This window comes from Arachis stenosperma, chromosome 9 (assembly GCF_014773155.1).
Source record: "Arachis stenosperma cultivar V10309 chromosome 9, arast.V10309.gnm1.PFL2, whole genome shotgun sequence".
NCBI lineage: Eukaryota > Viridiplantae > Streptophyta > Magnoliopsida > Fabales > Fabaceae > Arachis > Arachis stenosperma.
The window spans coordinates 30,978,896-30,999,307 of NC_080385.1; the positions used below are offsets into that span (position 1 = coordinate 30,978,896).

At 39.8% G+C, this 20,412-nt stretch overlaps 2 protein-coding genes across 2 annotated transcripts; both read left to right on the top strand.

Annotated features, from left to right (window-relative positions):
* Nucleotides 1–1,590: 1,590 nt before the first annotated feature.
* On the top strand, nucleotides 1,591–6,733 carry LOC130949334 (WAT1-related protein At1g09380-like). The gene is made up of 7 exons (XM_057878083.1): nucleotides 1,591–1,772; nucleotides 3,400–3,462; nucleotides 3,858–3,974; nucleotides 4,051–4,303; nucleotides 5,167–5,325; nucleotides 5,436–5,587; nucleotides 6,523–6,733. The coding sequence occupies exons 1-7, from the start codon at nucleotides 1,591–1,593 to the stop codon at nucleotides 6,731–6,733; spliced, it is 1,137 nt and encodes a 378-aa protein (XP_057734066.1).
* A 7,029-nt stretch (nucleotides 6,734–13,762) lies between these two features.
* LOC130949335 (uncharacterized) lies at nucleotides 13,763–17,453 on the top strand. The gene is made up of 3 exons (XM_057878084.1): nucleotides 13,763–16,401; nucleotides 16,519–17,205; nucleotides 17,372–17,453. The coding sequence occupies exons 1-3, from the start codon at nucleotides 13,763–13,765 to the stop codon at nucleotides 17,451–17,453; spliced, it is 3,408 nt and encodes a 1,135-aa protein (XP_057734067.1).
* Nucleotides 17,454–20,412: the final 2,959 nt, after the last annotated feature.

A 20,412-nucleotide genomic window follows, 5' to 3' on the forward strand; every position in this document is an offset into this window, starting at 1 on the left:
ATATATATTAATTATATAATAATAATAATAAACTAATAATACTACTTTTTAAAAAAAAAAAAAATAGGCGGACCATGGTCACCTTAGCCCCCCTTGGATCCGCCTTTGTCCGCGGGTATCCACCCCACTCCTACCCGCTCAAGGCGGATAATGGGCGGGTTCTTGGGAGGAGCGGGACAGGGTCGAGTTTAGGTAATACCCGCTTCTACTCGTCCTGCTATATATATAATATATATAATTTTAATATATAGTATGTATAATATATGTAAAATAATTAGTAAATGATTAATAATATTGTATCATATTTAAATTTTTACTTTAATTTATGTTATGTATGTGATGATGGTTATATAATTTTTGAAATTTAATTTTATTTATTAGATTTTAATAATTATAGAAGCGGGTAGGGGCGGGGTGGGTCCTCCAGGGTCGGGTTAGGATTCAACGTTTTACTATCCGCAAGTAGAAGCGGGACAGATTCTATACGGATTGTTGTATGACAGGACGGGATCGGTTAGGACAAATTTGCTCTACCCACCCCGTTGCCACCCCTAACGCCATGTCTAATTTTTTTTTTTAACTGATACTGTATTTTTTTCTTAAATACAAATAAAAGCATATAATGCAAGGGTATTTTCCGGTCATATAATACATTATCCTTTCTTAATTTAAGCTTTTCATCCATTGATGAGTTAGCCAGAAAGAGAATGCCTTTTAGGTTGGTGATGGAGAACACAGTATCATACCTGTCTCTGGAAAATACTGCATCAGCAAAACTTCCTTCAATTTATCTTGCATGCTTAATAGGGATAAAGAAAATGTTCTTCTTGCCATATTATATATTTTTTCACGTGATTAAAACAGCAGTTATAATAGGAGGCACGATAGTCCACAAAAATGAGCTCATGAGACACTGAGAGGCACAAATAATAATAATAATAATAATAATAATAATAATAATAATAATAATAAAATTTATCATTTTGTTAATATTTGACTAATACTTTAAATCTTAAATACTAAATTTTAAAGTATATTGACTAAAAACTAATGCTACATAAATAATAATCTTCACAATATACACTAAACATAAAAAAAGTATATGTTCCGAAGCCTAATAATTCTTTGTATTATTGGTTTCCTTTTAAACCATGTTGAGATTACAAATTTGTTTAAACTATACATACTCTCTTCTCCATCAAATATTATTTTCTACTTTATCGTTAATGTACTTGTATTATTGTAATTCAAATTTAACATCCTACACTAAATATTTTGAACAATCTTCTTTTCTTTGTTCAAGAAAACATATAAAAAATAAAGAAACAAAAGAGAACAAGATAGTGATGATATTGAAAGATGGATGTGAATTTGATCGGGTACAAATATAGCGTACGTTTTTGTCCTTTTTTGGGCCATATTCACGTTCTAGTTTCTTATATATCTATCCCACTTCACAATGTCCTCTCCCATATACAACACTATCTCTAATCTAAGGAGCTCTCTCCTTTTCTCTCTCTCTCTCTCCCTCCGAGAAGAAGGAATAATAATACCTTACCTTATTATTATTAGGTTATTGGAGAGAGATAAATGGGGAAAGTAGGAGGTGTGATTCCATTCTTAGCCATGGCTATTGTGCAATCAAGCTATGCTGGGATGACTATTACTTCAAAGCTTGCAATACAATCTGGCATGAGCCCTCTTGTGCTTGTTGCTTACCGCCAAATCTTTGCTACACTCTCCCTTGCTCCCTTCGCTTATTGGTTTGAACGGTAATTAATTAAAAATATTTTTATTTATTAAAATTGATTATATATATATAAATATATGTATTTATGTTTAATGTGTACTTATTATAATAATTAATGAATAGTTCTACTAGCATTAACATTGTATATACATATAAAAAAATTTAGATGTATTGCATTACTCAAAATACAAATATTCAGGAAAATTCTCCCAGTCTAATTTATCATTTTTATTGTCACTAAGTATACGTTTTATAACACATATATCCAAAGTTATATTGGTAAAATCATTCGTCTCAACTATGTCATCTATACCTATGTGTAATGCAAATATGGTTTTATAACTCCCATTTTTAGCAGTGTCATATTTTCTCAGAACTTTTAAATTACAAATTTTATTCTTTTTTAATGTTAACTACTGAATAAATATTTTGTATTATTATTTTATACTTTTATATCAATACTTTGTCTTCTGTATATTGTAATTACCTCCTCTCTTTTTCTTTTTTTTTTATTTCTTTCTTTTTTGAATTTTATTTTTGTTATTTATTTGTGTTCTTTTATTTTTTTTAAAGAGAAAATAGTATAAAATCATGAATATATAATATTGAAATTAATCAATAAAAATGTTAAATTAGAGAAATTATGTACAGAATAAGAGAAGAATTTTGATGAAAAATATTTTAGACTTTTTAAATGATACAAACAAAAATAATATTTTTTTCCTTTCACATTTAAAGAAATCTTTATAAGCATTTAAGTCTTTAAGTTGAAAAAACCTTAAAATATTTTTTATTTGATATATCGATTACATATATGATACTTGAAATCATAATAACTTGTCACAAATCATATGTTAATAACTATAATAATAAAAAGAGGAAAATGTAAATTTTAGTTTGATAATAATAGTTCAACCATTTGAGATAACAAGTCCATTTTTTCCCTTAAATTTGCAAAATAAAAGTGGGGAGCTAGTGTAGTTTATCTTTTATTTATTTATTTATTTATTTTTGTGTTTTTTAAGTGGATGTGAATACACCTCATTTGTTTATTCTAATAGAAATAAAAGTTTAATTTTGATACACTGATAATATAAAATATTTTATATAGTCGTGCAATTATATTTATTTTTTTAGATGTGGTAAATATAAAAAGTAGATATTTTTACTGATGTAGCATTATCTCATTAGATACTAATGTGCATTTAAAATTATTTTACACTCACACACATAATGGGCTCATTTTTTTGGATATGAGAAGTATGTGTGTGTTGTGCATTGTTGTCGAGGATATGGATGCTAGATATGGATGTGAGACAGCTTTTTCTGAAATAAGAAATGAAGAAATCGGACCATCTGATTTCTTTGTAAAAAAAATTAAGCCTACTAATCGGACTGACAGTCCGATTAGTGTGAAAGAGAAAATTTAAATTTGGCGAAGTTAATTGGACCTTCCAATTTGTGTTTAAAACATTAAAAAAATTTGGGTACATAAATCGAATGAACGGTATGATTTTTGTTCCTGACACTACAGTTGCGTAAAGCACCTATACACTCCATCTACGTCCTACACCATTCCCCCAACCTCACATAATGCATCAAAATAAAATTATAGAAATAAATCTTTATATTTAATATTCTTTCCACAGGAATACACTTCCCTGTATGACAAAACGTACCGGATTACAGATACTAATATCCTCCTTTACAGGGTAAGCTTAATTTGGTAGTTTGATGTTTTCCCTTTTAATTTGCTCCACTTCAATTTTTCCCTTTTCTTTCAATAACTCATAAACTCAATTCCAAGTTCAAGGAAGGAACTGACACATTATTAACCAATAATAGTGATGGTTAGGATTTTTTTTTATTACATGACAAAATTTTAGATACAGTTATTTTCACATGAAATTGATAGTAAAACTTGTTAAATAATTTAATATATTTAACTAAATTGTTATCTAACAGTTCTTAATTATTAACTTTATACGAACATAATCGTATGAGTTTGAGAAATTTTTATTTAGTTATGTTATTATGAAAATCATATTTATTTATAAAATTTATATAACCATATCCCACAAAATTAGCCATTTGAGTTTGATTACAGAGTTACCGGAAATCAAATACTGTATTTCGTTGGGCTAAAATATTCAACCGCTACAATTGCAACTGCACTCACCAATTTGCTCCCAGCTTTTACTTTCATCCTTGCAGTCCTGTGCAGGTAATATTTTCACATTCTTAGAAAAAGAAAATATTAAAACATTGAGCCTTATTAATTTGAATTTTGTTTGTGGCAGACAAGAGTTGTTGAGAATGAAAACAAGGGCTGGGCAAGCAAAGGTGCTAGGGACAGTTCTAAGTGTTGGTGGAGCCCTTCTTTTATCATTTTACCATGGAAAGCCCCTTGGTCTTGGGGATTCAGGTATTCACTGGAAATTTGTGCAAGAAATGGACAGATCAAGTTCCTCCACTACTCCAACCAATTTGCTTCTTGGCCCTTTTGCTTTGATTGCCAGTTCTCTTATTTGGTCTGTGTGGTTCATACTTCAAGTAAGCATCATCATTATTCATCATTCTTTATTACTTAATATACTATTATCTGCCCTATGACCTATCACTAAAATGAGACGTGGAACTTAGAACAATTCTAATAGAGTGATTTTGAAATTTTAAATTTGTCGTATTTTACTTTATGTTGTTGATGATTGATGAAATGAGACTAGTCTCATTTTAGAAAGCAGTTTTATTTTAATAGAAAACTAATTAAATGTTTATAAAGTTTAAATTGAAGCGAAAACCTCTTTTTATGTAACATTAATAATTAAAAATTATTATATATTAATTTAGCCAATCATCTTAAATTACTTTATTATTATTAATTATTAACTTTAAATAAAGATAATTATAAAAAAAATTTCATTTTAAATTAAATTAAATTAAATACTAAAATGATAAATCTCATATTTAATTTTTAATTATTCTTTATAACATATAATTTATATATATTAATGTAATATTTTGTAAAATCTAAAATAAAACTAAATTAAAACTAAGCATTGGAGATGCTCTAAACTAAATGGAACGAAACCAAATCAGGATATCGTATTAAAAAAGTCTAGAAACTAGTACTTTTATTAAAATTTGTCTAGTATTTAACCAGAAAAAAATAATAATTTCACACTATTAAATATAATCTCACCCCATTAAAAATGCTCTAAATGACTTATTAATGATTAGAAATCACAAAATCTGCTAGTTACACATCTACACTCAATGAAACAATGCTCCATACAGATAACATTTCTCTAGTTACTACATACTCACTTCATTGATCCGTTGGTTTGAATATCAGCTACTAGAACTAAAGAGTTTGTTACGTTAAATAAGTATTTAATGTTATGGTGTGGTTTCAGGCAGAAATAAGCAAGAACTACGCAGCTCCATATACGAGCAGCCTGTACATGTGTATGATGGCGAGCATTCAGTGCGTGGCCATCGCGTTGTGTTCTGACCGCACCGTCTCAGCTTGGTCACTAAACAATCCCATCAGACTCTCCTCTGCACTTTATGCCGTACATTAATACTCCATTCTCTCTCTATACATAACTTATTTGTTAAAAACCGTCTGATAATTTGACATGTTTCACAAAACAGTTATTTAACGATCTTCAACTATGTTCAGGGAATAGTATGCACTGGGATAGGGTATGGGCTGATGGCCTGGACCATCGAAAGAAAGGGACCTCTCTATGTCTCTGTATTCACCCCTTTGACGCTTGTCATCACAGCTCTTCTCACCTGGGCTCTGCTTCATGATCAACTCTACGTTGGAACGTATGAACTAATTCAATTTATTACTATATTTCATCAACTTTAATTTATTTTCCTTACTCTTTCCTCGTTCTTAATTAACATGTTTAAGATGAACAGAGAACAGGAACGAACAGAAGGAAATGAAACAGAGTATTAGTAGTATTGAATGAATAATTAATAGTGTAGTTGCTTATATACGATGTCTATGTACCCAAGAGACTTGAACCAAGTAACTGAAAGTGACTAACTTCACATAAAACCAATTGAGAGTTGACTATGTAAGGGTTTGTTTAGATTGTGTTTTTTTATTATTTCCTATTTTTATTTTTAGTATTAAAATAAAAAATATTAAAATAAAAAGAGAAAATAAAATTTATTACTATGGGACCCTAACTGATTGGGTTACTGATACTCTCACAACTCAAATAAAAGTTATAGAAGTGCGTTGACCCTAACTGTAGTATTCGCAATTTTTTTACATCGATCCAATTCATCTCATTTTTTTTTTAATTGATGGAACGGTGGAAGTGTGATATTCACATTAGAACAATCTTAGGGGGCAGCAACTTTTATAATTGTTAGTCATTAACTAGCCATTAATGATGATTTAATGGTGTGAAATTGGTGTGAAATTTCATCCAATAGCTCACATTTCTCTGCTGGGTACATGCTGTCAAAATTCAATAAAATTGCTAGTTCCTAGACTTTTCCTTCAGGTTATATTATAGGTCTCAAACTTCCTTCAATGAAAGAGGTAAATGAGAAATGTCAGTCACTTTAAAAATAATGTACATTCATAACTCAATATACTAATATGTGCAATTTACGTCCAAATATACTGAGCAATTAACATATTAATATTTTTAAAGTTGCAAATATTTTGAAAAGCCAAGGTAGTAAAGTATATGTTCCTCAATTTAAGCTTGTTTTAATCCCACAATTTTGATTTGTTTCAGTGCAATTGGATCTGTGATTATAGTTTTGGGACTCTATGCTGTTCTGTGGGGAAAGAGCAACGAGAAGATGAACAAGAAAGAGGGTGTTCAAGTGACATCAGCAGATTCGGATTCAGTAGTCAAGGATAAAGAAGAAGACGATGATGATGAAATGAGTGTAATGGAAATGCAGTGCTGTGACCATTCCAATTGTAACCACAATAGTAAATAATAATGCTACATGAAGATGAAGATTCAGTAGTTATATTATTGCAGATGAAATGCTCACGAAAGGCGCATAAGACATCTTTGTAGGTTATATCAGTTTTGAGGTGGCTATATATTCACCCAAGCTGGTGCCACTTTGAAGCCTCATGCATGGATGAGGGAAGAGGTGGTCAAGGGATGTTGTTAGTAATATAAATTATACATATATTTTACTTGAGAAGAAAAATAATTAAAACATGTCTTAAACACAATTCATAATTATATTTATTTGCTTGAGATATTTTGTATTTACAATTTTAGATAATTATTTTATTTTATCTAGTTGTATAATTCTTTCTAAATAATAATAATAATAATAATAATAATAATAATAATAATAATGTAGGTTTAGTGTATATCAAATATCTAAAACTATACTTATAACTAAATTTCACTAGAAAGTTCAAGTAAAATAAAGGATAAATTACATGAACAAATTGTTTGATGAAAAATATTATATGAATGTTCTAATTTTAATTTAGTTATTTTTTATGTAAATTATTGCATTCTGCTTTATAAATAAATTATTTTATACCGATAGTACATTAAAATTAAATTCTCTCAAAAATATATATAAGTGTTGTAATATTATTATATTGTATATAGTGTGGATGTCAAGTTTGGTGATGGTGCATCATACCAAACTAATTTTATGTCAAATCTGGCAACTCAATTTGTCTATAAAAGGCCATCATGTAGCAAGAACATATATAACACATACATATAACCAAAGAAAGCACTTATAGTTGTGCTTTCTTATGAAATATACATATATTATAATGAATATATTATTACTAAGAGTGTGTTATAAAATTCCAATTATAATGAGATATACATATTAAAAAGTATTAATAAAAAAATTTTATTTTCTTTATTTTATTTCTATCTACTTCTTTTCTTTATCTATTTATTTTACAATATGTTATAAGCTCTTTATCAAATTTAAGAAAGAAAAGACACCGATAATAATTTTATATTATATTAAAAATAATTTATTTTAAATTTAATATTCTTAATATATTTAAAAACAACTACTTATCATGGATATTAAATGTTAAAATCCATCTTAATTTAATGGATCTTGGAGATACAATTGAAGCTGATAATAAAACACCCCAAAAGCATAAAGCTAAAGCTATAATCTTCCTTTATCGTCATATTGACGAAGCATTGAAAAATAAATAACTTACTTTAGAAGATCCTACTATGTAAAAAAACTTTTAGAAAACGTATAATTACAAAAGATGACAATACTTCCTAAAATCCATTATGAATAAATACATTTGCCCCTACAAGATTCTAAATTTATAAACAGTGATGGACTTAAAAAATTTTAGGAGCGGGAGCAAAAATATATATATTAAAATAAATTTTGTTAAACATTATTAATTATATAGAGATATAAAAATTAAAAAGAGTTAGTGAACACTTTCATTCTTAAAATACTATTCATTATATATAATTTATAAAAAATATTTTTTTATTTCTAAAACTTGAACTTAAAATATTTTAATTAAATTATAGATAACTTATTATCCTAACTAATTTTTTTATACACATTTCATAATAAAAGGCTGAATCAATTGGCACATTAGCGCCTAATAATATACTAATATTTATAATTTGAAACTAGAATTATATATAAATACTAGAAAAATTAAATATGTATATGAAGAGTATGTTTATATAAAATAATAGAAACATAATTTACAATTTTTTTAAATAATTAAATTTTTTATATATTTTTTAATTTGATATAATGTTAGATGAAAGATTTTATGCATCTATTTAATTATGTATTATAATTAAAATATCTTTTTATTACTATTTCTAAAAATAAAAAAATATATTCTAAATTAGTAAATTAATCAATTCATTTTAAAATTTTATATGCAACATAGGTACATATAATAGGCACTCTGACAGGAAAGTCCAAGGAGGTGGTGGACACCATGACAAGGAAGAAGATTAATATTATGTGCCTACAAGAAATGAAATGGGTTGCTGCAAAGGCAAGGGAGTTGGATACTTTTGGTTTCAAACTTTGGTATACAAGAAAGGTGAAGAATAGGAATGTGGTTGGAATAATTGTGGATAAGCAGTGGAAGAAGAACGTAGTGGATGTCAAGAGGGTGGGAGATCGGATCATCTCTATCAAACTTGTGGTGGAGGGAGGTGCTTTCCATGTGATTAGCGCCTATGCATCGCAACTGGGTTCGGACGAACAACACAAGATAAGATTTTGGGAGGATCTAGAGAGTTTGGTTCAAGGCATACCTTTGGGAGATAAGATTTTCTTAGGAGGAGATTTAAATGGCCATGTTGGGAGAGAAGTGACTGGATATGAGAGTATTCACGGAGGCCATGGTTTCGGGGTGATTAATGCCGAAGGTAAAAATATTTTGGACTTTTCCTCAACCTTTGATATTTTCATTACAAATACATATTTTAAAAAGAGAGACGAACATCTTATAACCTATAAAAGTGGCATGACAAGCTCTCAAATAAACTTCTTCTTGTTGAGGAGAGTCGACCAAAAATTTTGCATTAACTGTAAAATTATCCCGGGAGAGAGTTTGACAACACAACATAGGGTGCTCGTCATGGATTTTCGCATTGAGCAAAAGTTGAAGAAAAGACATCATACGAAGAACCCAAGGACGAGGTGGTAGTGGATGAAAGGTGAGGAACAAAGAAGCTTCCTAAGACGGGTAGGAGAAGAGACAAAGTGGGATGGGAATGGAAGCGCGGAAGAGATGTGGAGGGAGATGGCAGAAGTTATTAGAAGAATAGCAAAATAAAGTTTTGGTGAATCTAAAGGAATAGGACCAAGAGACAAGGAGTCCTGATGGTGGAATGCAAGTATACAAGAAAATATAAAAATAAAAAGAGAATGCTTTAAAGAGTGGTCTTTATGCCGCAATGCAGATAATTGGGAAAAATATAAGGCGACTAAGAAAGAGACAAAAGTGGCTGTAAGTGAAACAAAAACAAGAGCATATGAGGGTCTCTATAGTCTTTGGGCACGAAAGAAGGAGAAAAAGGTATATATAGAATCGCAAAGAGCCGGGAAAGAAGAACGAGAGATTTGGATCAGATTAAGTGCATAAAGGATAAGGATGGAGAGGTGTTGGCTCAAGAGGAAAAGATTAATGAAAGGTGGAAGAGCTACTTCTACGAGTTATTTAATGAGGGACAAAAGACTCTTCCGAGCCTTTGTCGATTATGCACAAGGAAAGAAGATCAAAACTTTGACTACTATCGAAGGATTCGAGACTTTGAAGTAAAAGAGGCTCTAAAGCAGATGAAAAATGGTAGGGCAGTAGGACCTGATAATATCCCGATTGAGGTTTGGAAGGGTCTTAGAGAAAAAGACATCAATTGGTTAACCAAGCTTTTTAATGGGATTTTAAGGTCAAAGAAGATGCCTGATGAGTTGAGAAAGAGCACCTTGGTACCTATCTACAAGAATAAGGGGGATATACAAAGTTGCGGAAACTATAGAGAAATTAAGCTTATGAGTCATACTATGAAGTTATGGGAAAGGGTGATAGAATGGAGGTTGAGAAAAGAGACACAAGTAACAGAGAACCAATTTGAATTTATGCCAGGAAGATCTACCACTGAAACGATATACCTATTAAGAAGGATGATGGAGAGGTATCGTAGTAATAAAAGGGGATCTACATATGGTGTTTATTGATTTAGAAAAAGCGTATGATAGGATACCAAGGGAGGTCTTATGGAAGGTTTTAGAAAAGAGGAGAGTAAGGATCGCATATATTCGGGCAATTAAAGACATGTATGATGGGTCACAACTAGTGTGAAGACTCAAGGTGGTGTGACGGAGGAATTTCCTATTGGTATAGGATTACACCAGGGATCATCCTTAAGTCCATACATTTTCACATTAGTCTTGAGAGTACTCACAGAGCACATCCAAGAGCCTGTGCCATGGTGCATGCTTTTTGCCGATGATATCGTCCTTATGGGAGAGTCAAGGGAAGACCTAAATAAGAAGTTGGAGTTATGGAGAGAAGCTTTAGAAGTGTATGGTCTGCGCATAAGCTGTAGCAAGACGGAATATATGGAATGTAAGTTCAGTCTGAGAAGGAAAAACCCCAATATAGAGGTGAAGATTGGAGAAAACATCCTAAGAAAAGTTAAAAGTTTTAAATATCTTGGGTGCATTATACAGGATAATAGAGAGATTGAACAGGATGTAAATCATAGGATCCAAGCAGGTTGGTCAAAATGGCGGAGTGCATCTAGTTTTATATGCGACAAAAAAGTGCCTTTAAAACTTAAAGGTAAATTCTATCGCACCGCTATAAGACCGGCTATGCTGTATGGTACGGAGTGTTGGGCGGCTAAAGGGGAGCACAAACATAAGCTGAGTGTGGCAGAGATAAAGAGGTTGAGATGGATAAGTGGTCATACGCGATTGGATAAAATAAGGAATGAAGATATAAGGGAGAGAGTTGGAGTAGCACCCATTATGGAAAAGATGGTTAAATCGCGTCTCAGGTGGTTTGGACATGTGAGAAGAAGACCGATAGAACATCCAGTCAGGAGGGTGGATGAGATGGAAGATGGACAAAAGGCGAAAGGCAGAGGAAGACCTAAGAAGACCATCCATGAGGTGGTCAAACGAGATCTACATGTAAACGGTCTCTCTGTAGACATGATACATGACAGAGCACAATTGCGTCGTTTGATTTATGTAGCCAACCCCACTTAGTGGGACAAGGCTTTGTTGTTGTTGTTGTATAGGTACATATAATAGAACAAAAGATAAAAAAACAAGTAATAAGAATGAATAAATTGAGAATAAAATAAAATAAAATATATAAAGTCATGAAAAAAATAAAACATTAGATTAATACCTAAATTATAATTGTTTGAATTAAAATTTGCAATTGAAAATTGTTACGACCTGGCCCAAGATCCCCGCGGGTCAACCCGGCCCGAGCTCCACCCGGCCCGGTTATGCGCCCTGCAACCGACCCGGACACGCGTCCCGCACGGCTCACACGTAGCTATAGGACAACGTCCTTGAGGATATGGGCCTATCCCCATGAGGGGCCCACTACTGACATGTATATAAGGGGAAGACTGGCTCTTCCCCCGAGGTACGTCACCTTCTCACCTTTCATTTTCCCCCCGCCTGCACACTATCTGACTAGGGCGTCGAAGTGTCTTTGCAGGTGACGCCCCCCCTCTTCCCTTCACAACGGGAGATCGTCCACTTGGCAACTCTGAACCTGGTACAACCGCAATCGAGACATTCTCACCCTCTCCAATCACCAACCGACTTGTCCGGCAACCGACCACCGAACATTGGCGCCGTCTGTGGGGATCGCCTCAATGGATGTTGTGCCGGGTCCCAGAGACCAAGGCCGAGGAGCCGGAGCGGAAGGGGCGGCCTCTGTCGCCTCACTAAAGAGACGAAGGTCCCCCGACACACACTGAACAACACACAGGACGCGACCCTTTGGAGGAACGGGCGGCGACAGCGCCATAATAATAAGAGCTGCGTCATGGTCCAGACTTGGAGCGGCAACTGGCCGACCGGAGCGTGACGGACGAGCTACCGATCCCGGAGAGCACCCGGGAAGAATCCCCAATTCCGAGGAGACGGAATGACACGATAATCTACTCCCGAGGCAGGGAAACGCGCCGCACAACACGAGATCGCGAAGACGGGAGGTCCAACAGGTCACGACAACCTGTGATAATGGGCACCACCCCATTCCACCATTCCATCCTCGAAGTCCGGTTGCCGAAGCACTTCGACAAACCAACGGACATGAGGTACGATGGAACTCAAGACCCTCTAGAACACCTCACGGCTTTTGAAGCAAGGATGAATCTAGAGGGAGTAGGGGACGAGGTGAGGTGCCGAGCTTTCCCGGTAACCCTCGCGGGACCCGCGATCAGATGGTTCAACGGCTTACCGCAGGGATCCATCCACGGATTCTCGGACATCAGTTGTGCATTCCTAGCCCAGTTTACAACGCGAATAGCAAAGGCAAAGCATCCAATCAACCTTCTGGGGGTAACCCAGAGGCAGGGAGAGTCGACTAGGAAATACCTGGACCGGTTCAACGACGAATGCTTGGAAATCGACGGCCTGACCGATTCGGTGGCCAGCCTTTGCCTGACGAACGGCCTCCTCAACGAAAACTTTCGAAAACACCTTACCATAAAGCCAGTTTGGACGATGCACGAGATCCAGACGGTAGCCAAAGAGTATATAAACGACGAGGAAGTCAGCTGAGTCGTGGCTGCCAATAAACGGCAGTCCGGCTACAACCAATTTCGGCAGCAGGGCAACGGAGAAAGATTGAAGGAACAAACCAGGGAGGAAGCACCAAGCAAGACACCCAGGTCGTTTCCCCGGGTCAGAAAATTTGCCAACTACACTCCGCTCACTCTCCCCATCATGGAAGTTTATCAACAAATAGCCGAGAAGGGAATCCTGCCGAAGCCCCGACCACTCAAGGACCGTACGGGAAGAAACAAGAACTTCTATTGTGACTACCACAAGGGTTACGGTCACCAAACACAGGACTGTTTTGACCTGAAGGATGCATTAGAACAAGCAATAAGGGAAGGCAAACTAGCAACGTTCTCTCACCTTATCAGAGAGCCGAGGAGACGCTGTCGCGACCAAGATGAAGAAGGCAAGACCCGTTCGGAAAAACGGCGACAAGAGCCAGAAGATAGAGACCACGGCCTCACTGTGGTAAACGTGGTGACAGCCAAAAACACCGCGCCAAAATCCCGATCGGCGCACAAGAAAGATGCCAAGGCCTTGGCGGTCTTCTCCTCGTTGGTGCGAGACTCTAAGAAGCCTTCGTCCATTTCTTTCGGCCCGGAAGACAAATGGTTCGACAACGCCCCGGAAAACCCTCCCATGGTCATTACGGCCAGAGTGGGAACCGGCCTCGTCAAACGCATCCTTGTCGACACAGGGGCTGATTCAAACATCATGTTCCGCAACGTATTTGACGCGCTGGGGCTAAGGGACGCCGATTTGACGACCCACCAACACGGGGTCATTGGGTTGGGCGACCACTTCATTAAACCTGACGGAGTAATATCCCTACCAATCTCGGTAGGACAAACCCAAGGTCGAAGATCGACGATGGCCGAGTTCGTGATCCTCCGAGATTCCACCGCCTATAACATCATCTTGGGAAGGAAGACGATAAACGATGTTGAGGCAATAATCAACACGAAGCTGCTAGTCATGAAGTTCGTTACTGATGATGGATCTATAGGGTCCATAAGAGGGGATCTCGAGACGGCGGTCGCCTGCGACAACGCCAGCCTCTCCCTAAGAAAGAAATCAAAAGAGGCGTCCGGTGTGTTCCTAGCTGACCTGGACGCCAGAGTGGACGACAAACCTAGACCGGAACCAGAAAGGGACCTGGAAAAACTCATAATCGGCGACACGGAGGAGAAATTCACGTTCATCAACAAGAACCTCCCACAAGAGTTAAAGGAGCCCTTGATCAAAATGATAAGGGCCAATAGGGATCTGTTTGCCTGGACACCTGCCGACATGCCGGGCATAGACCCAAAAATCATGTCACACCATCTGGCAATCAGGTCGGAAGCACGGCCGGTAAAACAACGCAGAAGAAAGATGTCGACAGAAAGGGCGGAGGAAGTGGCCAGGCAGACGGCCAGCCTCCTAGAAGCAGGTTTCATACGAGAAGTAGACTACTCGACGTGGCTCTCGAACGTTGTTCTAGTGAAAAAACACAACGGCAAGTGGAGAATGTGTGTAGACTACTCTGACCTTAACAAGGCATGCCCAAAGGATTGTTTTCCCCTCCCTAACATAGACGCGCTCGTCGACGCTGCGGCGGGCTACCGTTACCTGAGCTTCATGGACGCCTACTCCGGTTATAACCAGATACCGATGCACCGTCCAGATGAAGACAAGACGGCGTTCATAACGCCAGGGGGAACCTTCTGCTACAAGGTGATGCCGTTCGGCCTTAAAAATGCAGGAGCAACATACCAAAGGCTGATGAACAAGATATTCCATGATCTTATAGGCAAAACAGTGGAAGTCTACGTCGACGACATCCTCGCGAAAACAACGCGACCTGACGACCTCCTAAAGGATCTGGAAAACGTATTCGCATATCTCCGGCAACACGGCATGAGGCTGAACCCCCTCAAATGTGCCTTCGCCATGGAAGCTGGCAAGTTCCTAGGATTTATGATAACTCAGAGAGGGGTAGAAGCCAACCCGGAGAAGTGCCAGGCGATTCTCCAGATGAAGAGCCCAGGTTGTATCAAGGACGTCCAAAGGTTGGCGGGGCGGCTGACCTCATTATCCCGGTTTCTCGGAGCATCGGCAACAAAGGCCCTGCCTTTCTTTAACCTCATGAAGAAAGGGATAGCGTTCGAGTGGACATCCGCATGTGAGGAAGCCTTTCAACACTTCAAGGAAATCCTAGCGGCACCACCTGTGCTCGGGAAGCCAAAGGACGGGGAGCCGCTGTACCTGTACCTCGCCATAACAGGAGAAGCCCTGGCCGCAGTTCTGGTGCGGGAAGAAGGGAGGGCTCAACAGCCAGTCTATTTCATAAGCAGAGCCCTGCAAGGGGCAGAATTAAGGTACAGCAAACTGGAAAAGCTAGCTCTAGCGCTCTTGACCTCCTCACGAAGGTTAAAGCAATACTTCCAAAGCCACCAGGTTGTCGTAAGAACGGACCAAGGGATCCGGCAAGTACTTCAAAAACCCGACTTGGCGGGGAGAATGATGACTTGGTCCATCAAACTCTCCCAATACGACATACGATACGAACCCCGGCAGGCCATCAAGACGCAGGCGATGGCAGATTTTCTGGTAGAAGTAACTGGGGTCCCAACCGAAGAAACGAGCACACGGTGGAAGCTCCACGTGGACGGAGCTTCCAACCAGACATTTGGAGGTGCCGGGATCATCCTGGAAAGCCCGGTTGGAGTCGTATACGAGCAGTCGGTCAGGTTCGAATTTCCCATTTCGAACAACCAGGCAGAATACGAAGCCCTTATAGGGGGCTTGACCCTAGCAGCGGAAGTCGGAGCAACAAGGCTGGAAATATGCAGCGATTCTCAGGTCGTCACCTCCCAGGTAAACGGGAGCTACCAAGCCAAAGACTCGTTATTACAAAAATACTTGGAAAAAGTCAAGAACTTAAGCCAAAAATTTGAGGAGGTCACGGTCCACCACGTGCCTAGAGAAAGGAACACACGGGCAGACCTCCTATCAAAGTTGGCCAGCACTAAACCGGGAGAAGGCAACCGGTCTCTCATCCAAGGTATGACGAGAGAGCCAGCGGTCACCTTACACGTGACAAGGTTGGGCTCTTCGTGGCTAGACCCTATCATTAGCTTCCTAGAAAATGGCAAACTCCCTGACGACGAAAAGGACGCGGCGAAACTGAGAAGGGAAGCAGCCAAATACGCCGTCATCCAAGGACAGCTATTCAAGAAAGGGCTCAACCAGCCCCTATTGAAGTGCTTACACCCCGACCAAACGGACTACGTCCTTAGGGAAGTCCATGAAGGCTGCTGCGGACACCACATAGGAGGCAAGGCCCTAGCAAGAAAATTAATTCGAGCCGGGTATTATTACCCTTCCTGTAGGTCCTGGGCAAGTCAAGTACCTCATAGTCGCCATTGATTACATACCAAATGGATAGAAGCTGAACCACTAGCTAGCATATCCTCATCCAATTGCAGGAAATTCATGTGGAGGCAGGTGATAACGCGATTCGGGATCCCAGAAGTCGTCATCTCGGACAACGGCACGCAGTTTACCGACAAAAAGTTTACGGAATTCCTCACCGGCCTGGGTATAAGACAGAGGTTCTCCTCGGTAGAACACCCCCAGACAAACGGACAGGTGGAGTCCGCGAACAAGATTATCCTCTTAGGGCTGAAGAAACGATTGGATAATAAAAAGGGCGCTTGGGCCGACGAACTAGCCTCGGTACTCTGGTCTTACCGAACAACCGAACAATCCTCCACTAAGGAGACCCCTTTTCGACTAACATATGGGTTAGATGCTGTAATACCAGTAGAGATCGGGGAACCAAGCCCCCGGCTACTTTTGAAAGGAGTGGAGGAAGCCGTGGAAAAGGACCTGATAGATGAAGCCAGGGAAATGACCCATTTGGCAGAGACGGCACTAAAGCAAAGAATGGCCCTACGCTACAACACCAAAGTGCTCAAAAGGAAATTCGAGCCGAACGATCTCGTCCTGAGGAGAAACGACATCGGCCCACCGACCCCTGGAGCAGGCAAGCTGGCGGCAAACTGGGAAGGCCCCTATAGAATCAAAGAAGAGATGGGTAGAGGCGCGTTCAAGTTAGAAAGGCTTGATGGTAAGGAAGTCCCAAGAACATGGAACGCAAACAACTTGAGAAGGTTCTACTCTTAACACACGGGGCGACACGCCGACCAACTAAGCTAAGTGGTTAAATTGCGAATTTGAACTTTCCATTACAACCTATGGGTCCTTTATGCAAATTATCGAATAAGATATACTTGTGCAAATTTTCTCTCGTGTCTTGTTCCCTTTCCCTTTTTCCAGGCAACCCGTCCTATCCCAACCCGACAACGATGCGCGGCCCCCGGGACTGATCACCCCGGGAGCCCGTCAACTATCGCGATAACAAACGACTACGCAAAAAGGTCACGACTCGTTAATATAAGCGATCGCTATAAACCAATAACGGTTAATAGAAACGATAACACGACCAGACGAATAAGAAAAAGTTTACATTAAAACGGGCAAACGACTAGAAAGTCAAATTGTTGTTCACAAAGCCAAAATAAAACGGCTAAACAAAAAAGTTTGACAGAGGATTCATTTCTTAGGGACGTCAACAACCTTGCCGTCTACGATAACCTTGTAAACACCGATCGCCGACGTGTCAAACTCGGGGGCAACAATTTTAACCTGAGCCTTGAGAGCCTCCTCGGTCGCCAAAATCGCACCCTTCCCTTGCTTGACGACGTCTTTATACTTCGCTTTCCATGCTGCCAGTTCGGCCTCCGCGGTTTGCTTCTCCTTCTCGATTTCGGCCACCCGTTTCTGTGCTGCGCCGACCTGACTCTCTAAAGCCATCTCGCGCTCAACGAGACGAGAAACCGTGGCGTCGGACTCTTCCAATTTCTTCTCGGCAATAGTTGCCTTCTCTTCGGCAGCAGTAGCTTTCTTCTCGGCGGCATCAAGCTTCTCTTCGGATTGGGTCAACTACTCCCGGAGAGTCTCAACTTCACTTTTGAGCTCGTTATTAGCCTTTCCAGCAGACTCCAACCTCCTGCGGAGGGACTCCATCCCAGACAGTTCGAACTTGGCTTTCCGAGCTATCACTGCGCCGCGTAAGAGGGTACGGTACATCCACCTCGCCTGCCCGGCAAGTGATGACTCATGAAAGTACTCTTCAGTACCGGGAATCAGCTGGGCATCTATAAAGTTCCCGGCGTCAAAATTCCTTTCCATCAGAGTAAGGACCCCCTCAGGACTAGACGACGCCTTCCTCTTCCTCTTGAAACTAGGGACCTCTTCCACCCCGTCATCGGTATCGGGGTTAGACGCCGAACCCCCAGTGCCGATCACCTCACGGAAAGGGGAAGCATGAACCGCCTTGTCGCCTTCGATCGCGGCACCTTGAGCCGAGGTGCCGGTCTCGTTGGCCGCAGCCCCTTGCTCGGAAGCAACTCTGTCCTCCGGAGGAGCAGCAGGCTTCTCAGCAGCAGATTTCTCATTACCTTCCTCGTCATCACTTGCACACAAGAAGGTTCGGAACAAGTCAGGGAGACCCGTTACCTCGGCAGACGTCCCCACTATAAAAAGAGAGAGAGGAAGTAAAGTCGGTTAGTCACAACAAATTGTTAACAAAAGCAAGAAGAGACAAAACAAGCAGAGGCTTCTCACAAATATAATTACGACCGGCCTCCCGATCACCCATAAGGAGGTGAGGATTCACATGATTCCTCCCAAAGACTGCCATCAACACGTCGGCAATCTTCCTATCCACCGCAGACATGCCCTTGTAAGTCACCTTGACGAAGGCATTGGACCCTGCCCCGAAGCTCCAATAGGTCGGGATAAGGCGTACCCCCTCCAACGACAACCAAAAGAGGTGACGACCTTTGACAGGGCGGACCTTGAAATATTTGTCCTTAAATCCGTGATAGGAATCCTTGAACAAACCAAAAATCCTCCGACCTTGGGCAGACCGGAAGGACATGAACCCCTTTTTATGTTTCCCCTCCTTCGAAGGGTTTGTAAGATTGAAGAAGAAAAGGAAAATATCTACAGACACCGGCAGGTCAAGGTATTCACAAACCATCTCGAAACAGCGGATCGAGGCCCAACTGTTCGGATGCAACTGCGACGGTGCCACGGAAACCCGACCTAAAAGCGCCATTTGGAAGGCAGAAAACGGAATGCGAACCCCAACTTGAGTAAACATGGACTTGTAGAACCAAATCCAGTCGGCAACTCGGGGATGGTTGAAGTTGATCTCGTACAATCGCTCGTGAGGCGCCGGGACAAAAACGTCATAATTGGCTTCCTCATCGGTTCCTCTGCACAAGTACTCGGCTTGTCGGAACTCGGTGAGCTCCTCCTCGCCCATTTGGTTAGGCGAGTCCTTCACATCGGAAACGACCCAAGCGTAGGGATCGTACGCCGCGGGAGAAGGGGAAGCCCGGGAGGTCATGCGAGCCATACCTACATGGGGGGACCATCCTGTCAGTCTAGGAGATCGGTTGCTCAGGTCGAATGCAGACACTACCCCCACTACTCCCCAACTAAGGCCAAACACAATTAAAACGCGAAAGGACCAAGGAAAAATCTATCCTGGAATGGTACCCCCCTAACACATCTAACCACAATTGAAAGGCTACGCAACAACAACAAAAACCAGGCAACAAGCATGCAAGAACAAAGCGTAAAAGGAAAAGAGTTCAAGAATTACCTGAATTAGTGGAAGGAAGATGAAACTGCAGATAAGAAAAGATGCAGGGGGAGAGATGTGCGAGGGCACCATAATGAGAAGTTCTGAGATTTGGGAGCAAGAAGAAGGCAGAAAAGGGAGGTATGAAGAAATGCAGAACTATAAAACTGGTTGTTTAAAAACGGTCTTTCAGGAAGCGCGAAAAACCTGGGGGCAGAATGGTCTTTGCAAACAGGGTTTTTCCACCCCATTATGAGCATTCAATGTTCGGCGCAAGGAACGATGCGACGAAACGGTTGCTTATGCAACCAAGGGACACGCACGGTGGGGGCATATTCTTCCCACGGGCGGCCGACCTGACGAGAATAAACGAGATGCAAGACGACGCGCCTTTGATAGCTCCCATGACTACCATCGGCGCGTGGGGGGCACTGTTACGGCCTGGCCCAAGATCCCCGCGGGTCAACCCGGCCCGAGCTCCACCCGGCCCGGTTATGCGCCCTGCAACCAACCCGGACACGCGTCCCGCACGGCTCACACGTAGCTATAGGACAACGTCCTTGAGGATATGGGCCTGTCCCCATGAGGGGCCCACTACTGACATGTATATAAGGGGAAGACTGGCTCTTCCCCCGAGGTACGTCACCTTCTCACCTTTCATTTT

Excerpts from the sequence above, each read along its gene's own strand:
- LOC130949334 (XM_057878083.1), top strand. The coding sequence starts at position 1,591 with ATGGGGAAAGTAGGAGGTGTGATTCCATTCTTAGCCATGGCTATTGTG. Across the intron at positions 1,773-3,399 it reads TTCGCTTATTGGTTTGAACG|GAATACACTTCCCTGTATGA; the intron begins GTAATTAATTAA and ends TTCTTTCCACAG. Across the intron at positions 5,326-5,435 it reads TCTCCTCTGCACTTTATGCC|GGAATAGTATGCACTGGGAT; the intron begins GTACATTAATAC and ends AACTATGTTCAG.
- LOC130949335 (XM_057878084.1), top strand. The coding sequence starts at position 13,763 with ATGTTCCGCAACGTATTTGACGCGCTGGGGCTAAGGGACGCCGATTTG. Across the intron at positions 16,402-16,518 it reads AGAAAATTAATTCGAGCCGG|GAAATTCATGTGGAGGCAGG; the intron begins GTATTATTACCC and ends ATCCAATTGCAG. Across the intron at positions 17,206-17,371 it reads AACGCAAACAACTTGAGAAG|GCAACCCGTCCTATCCCAAC; the intron begins GTTCTACTCTTA and ends CCCTTTTTCCAG.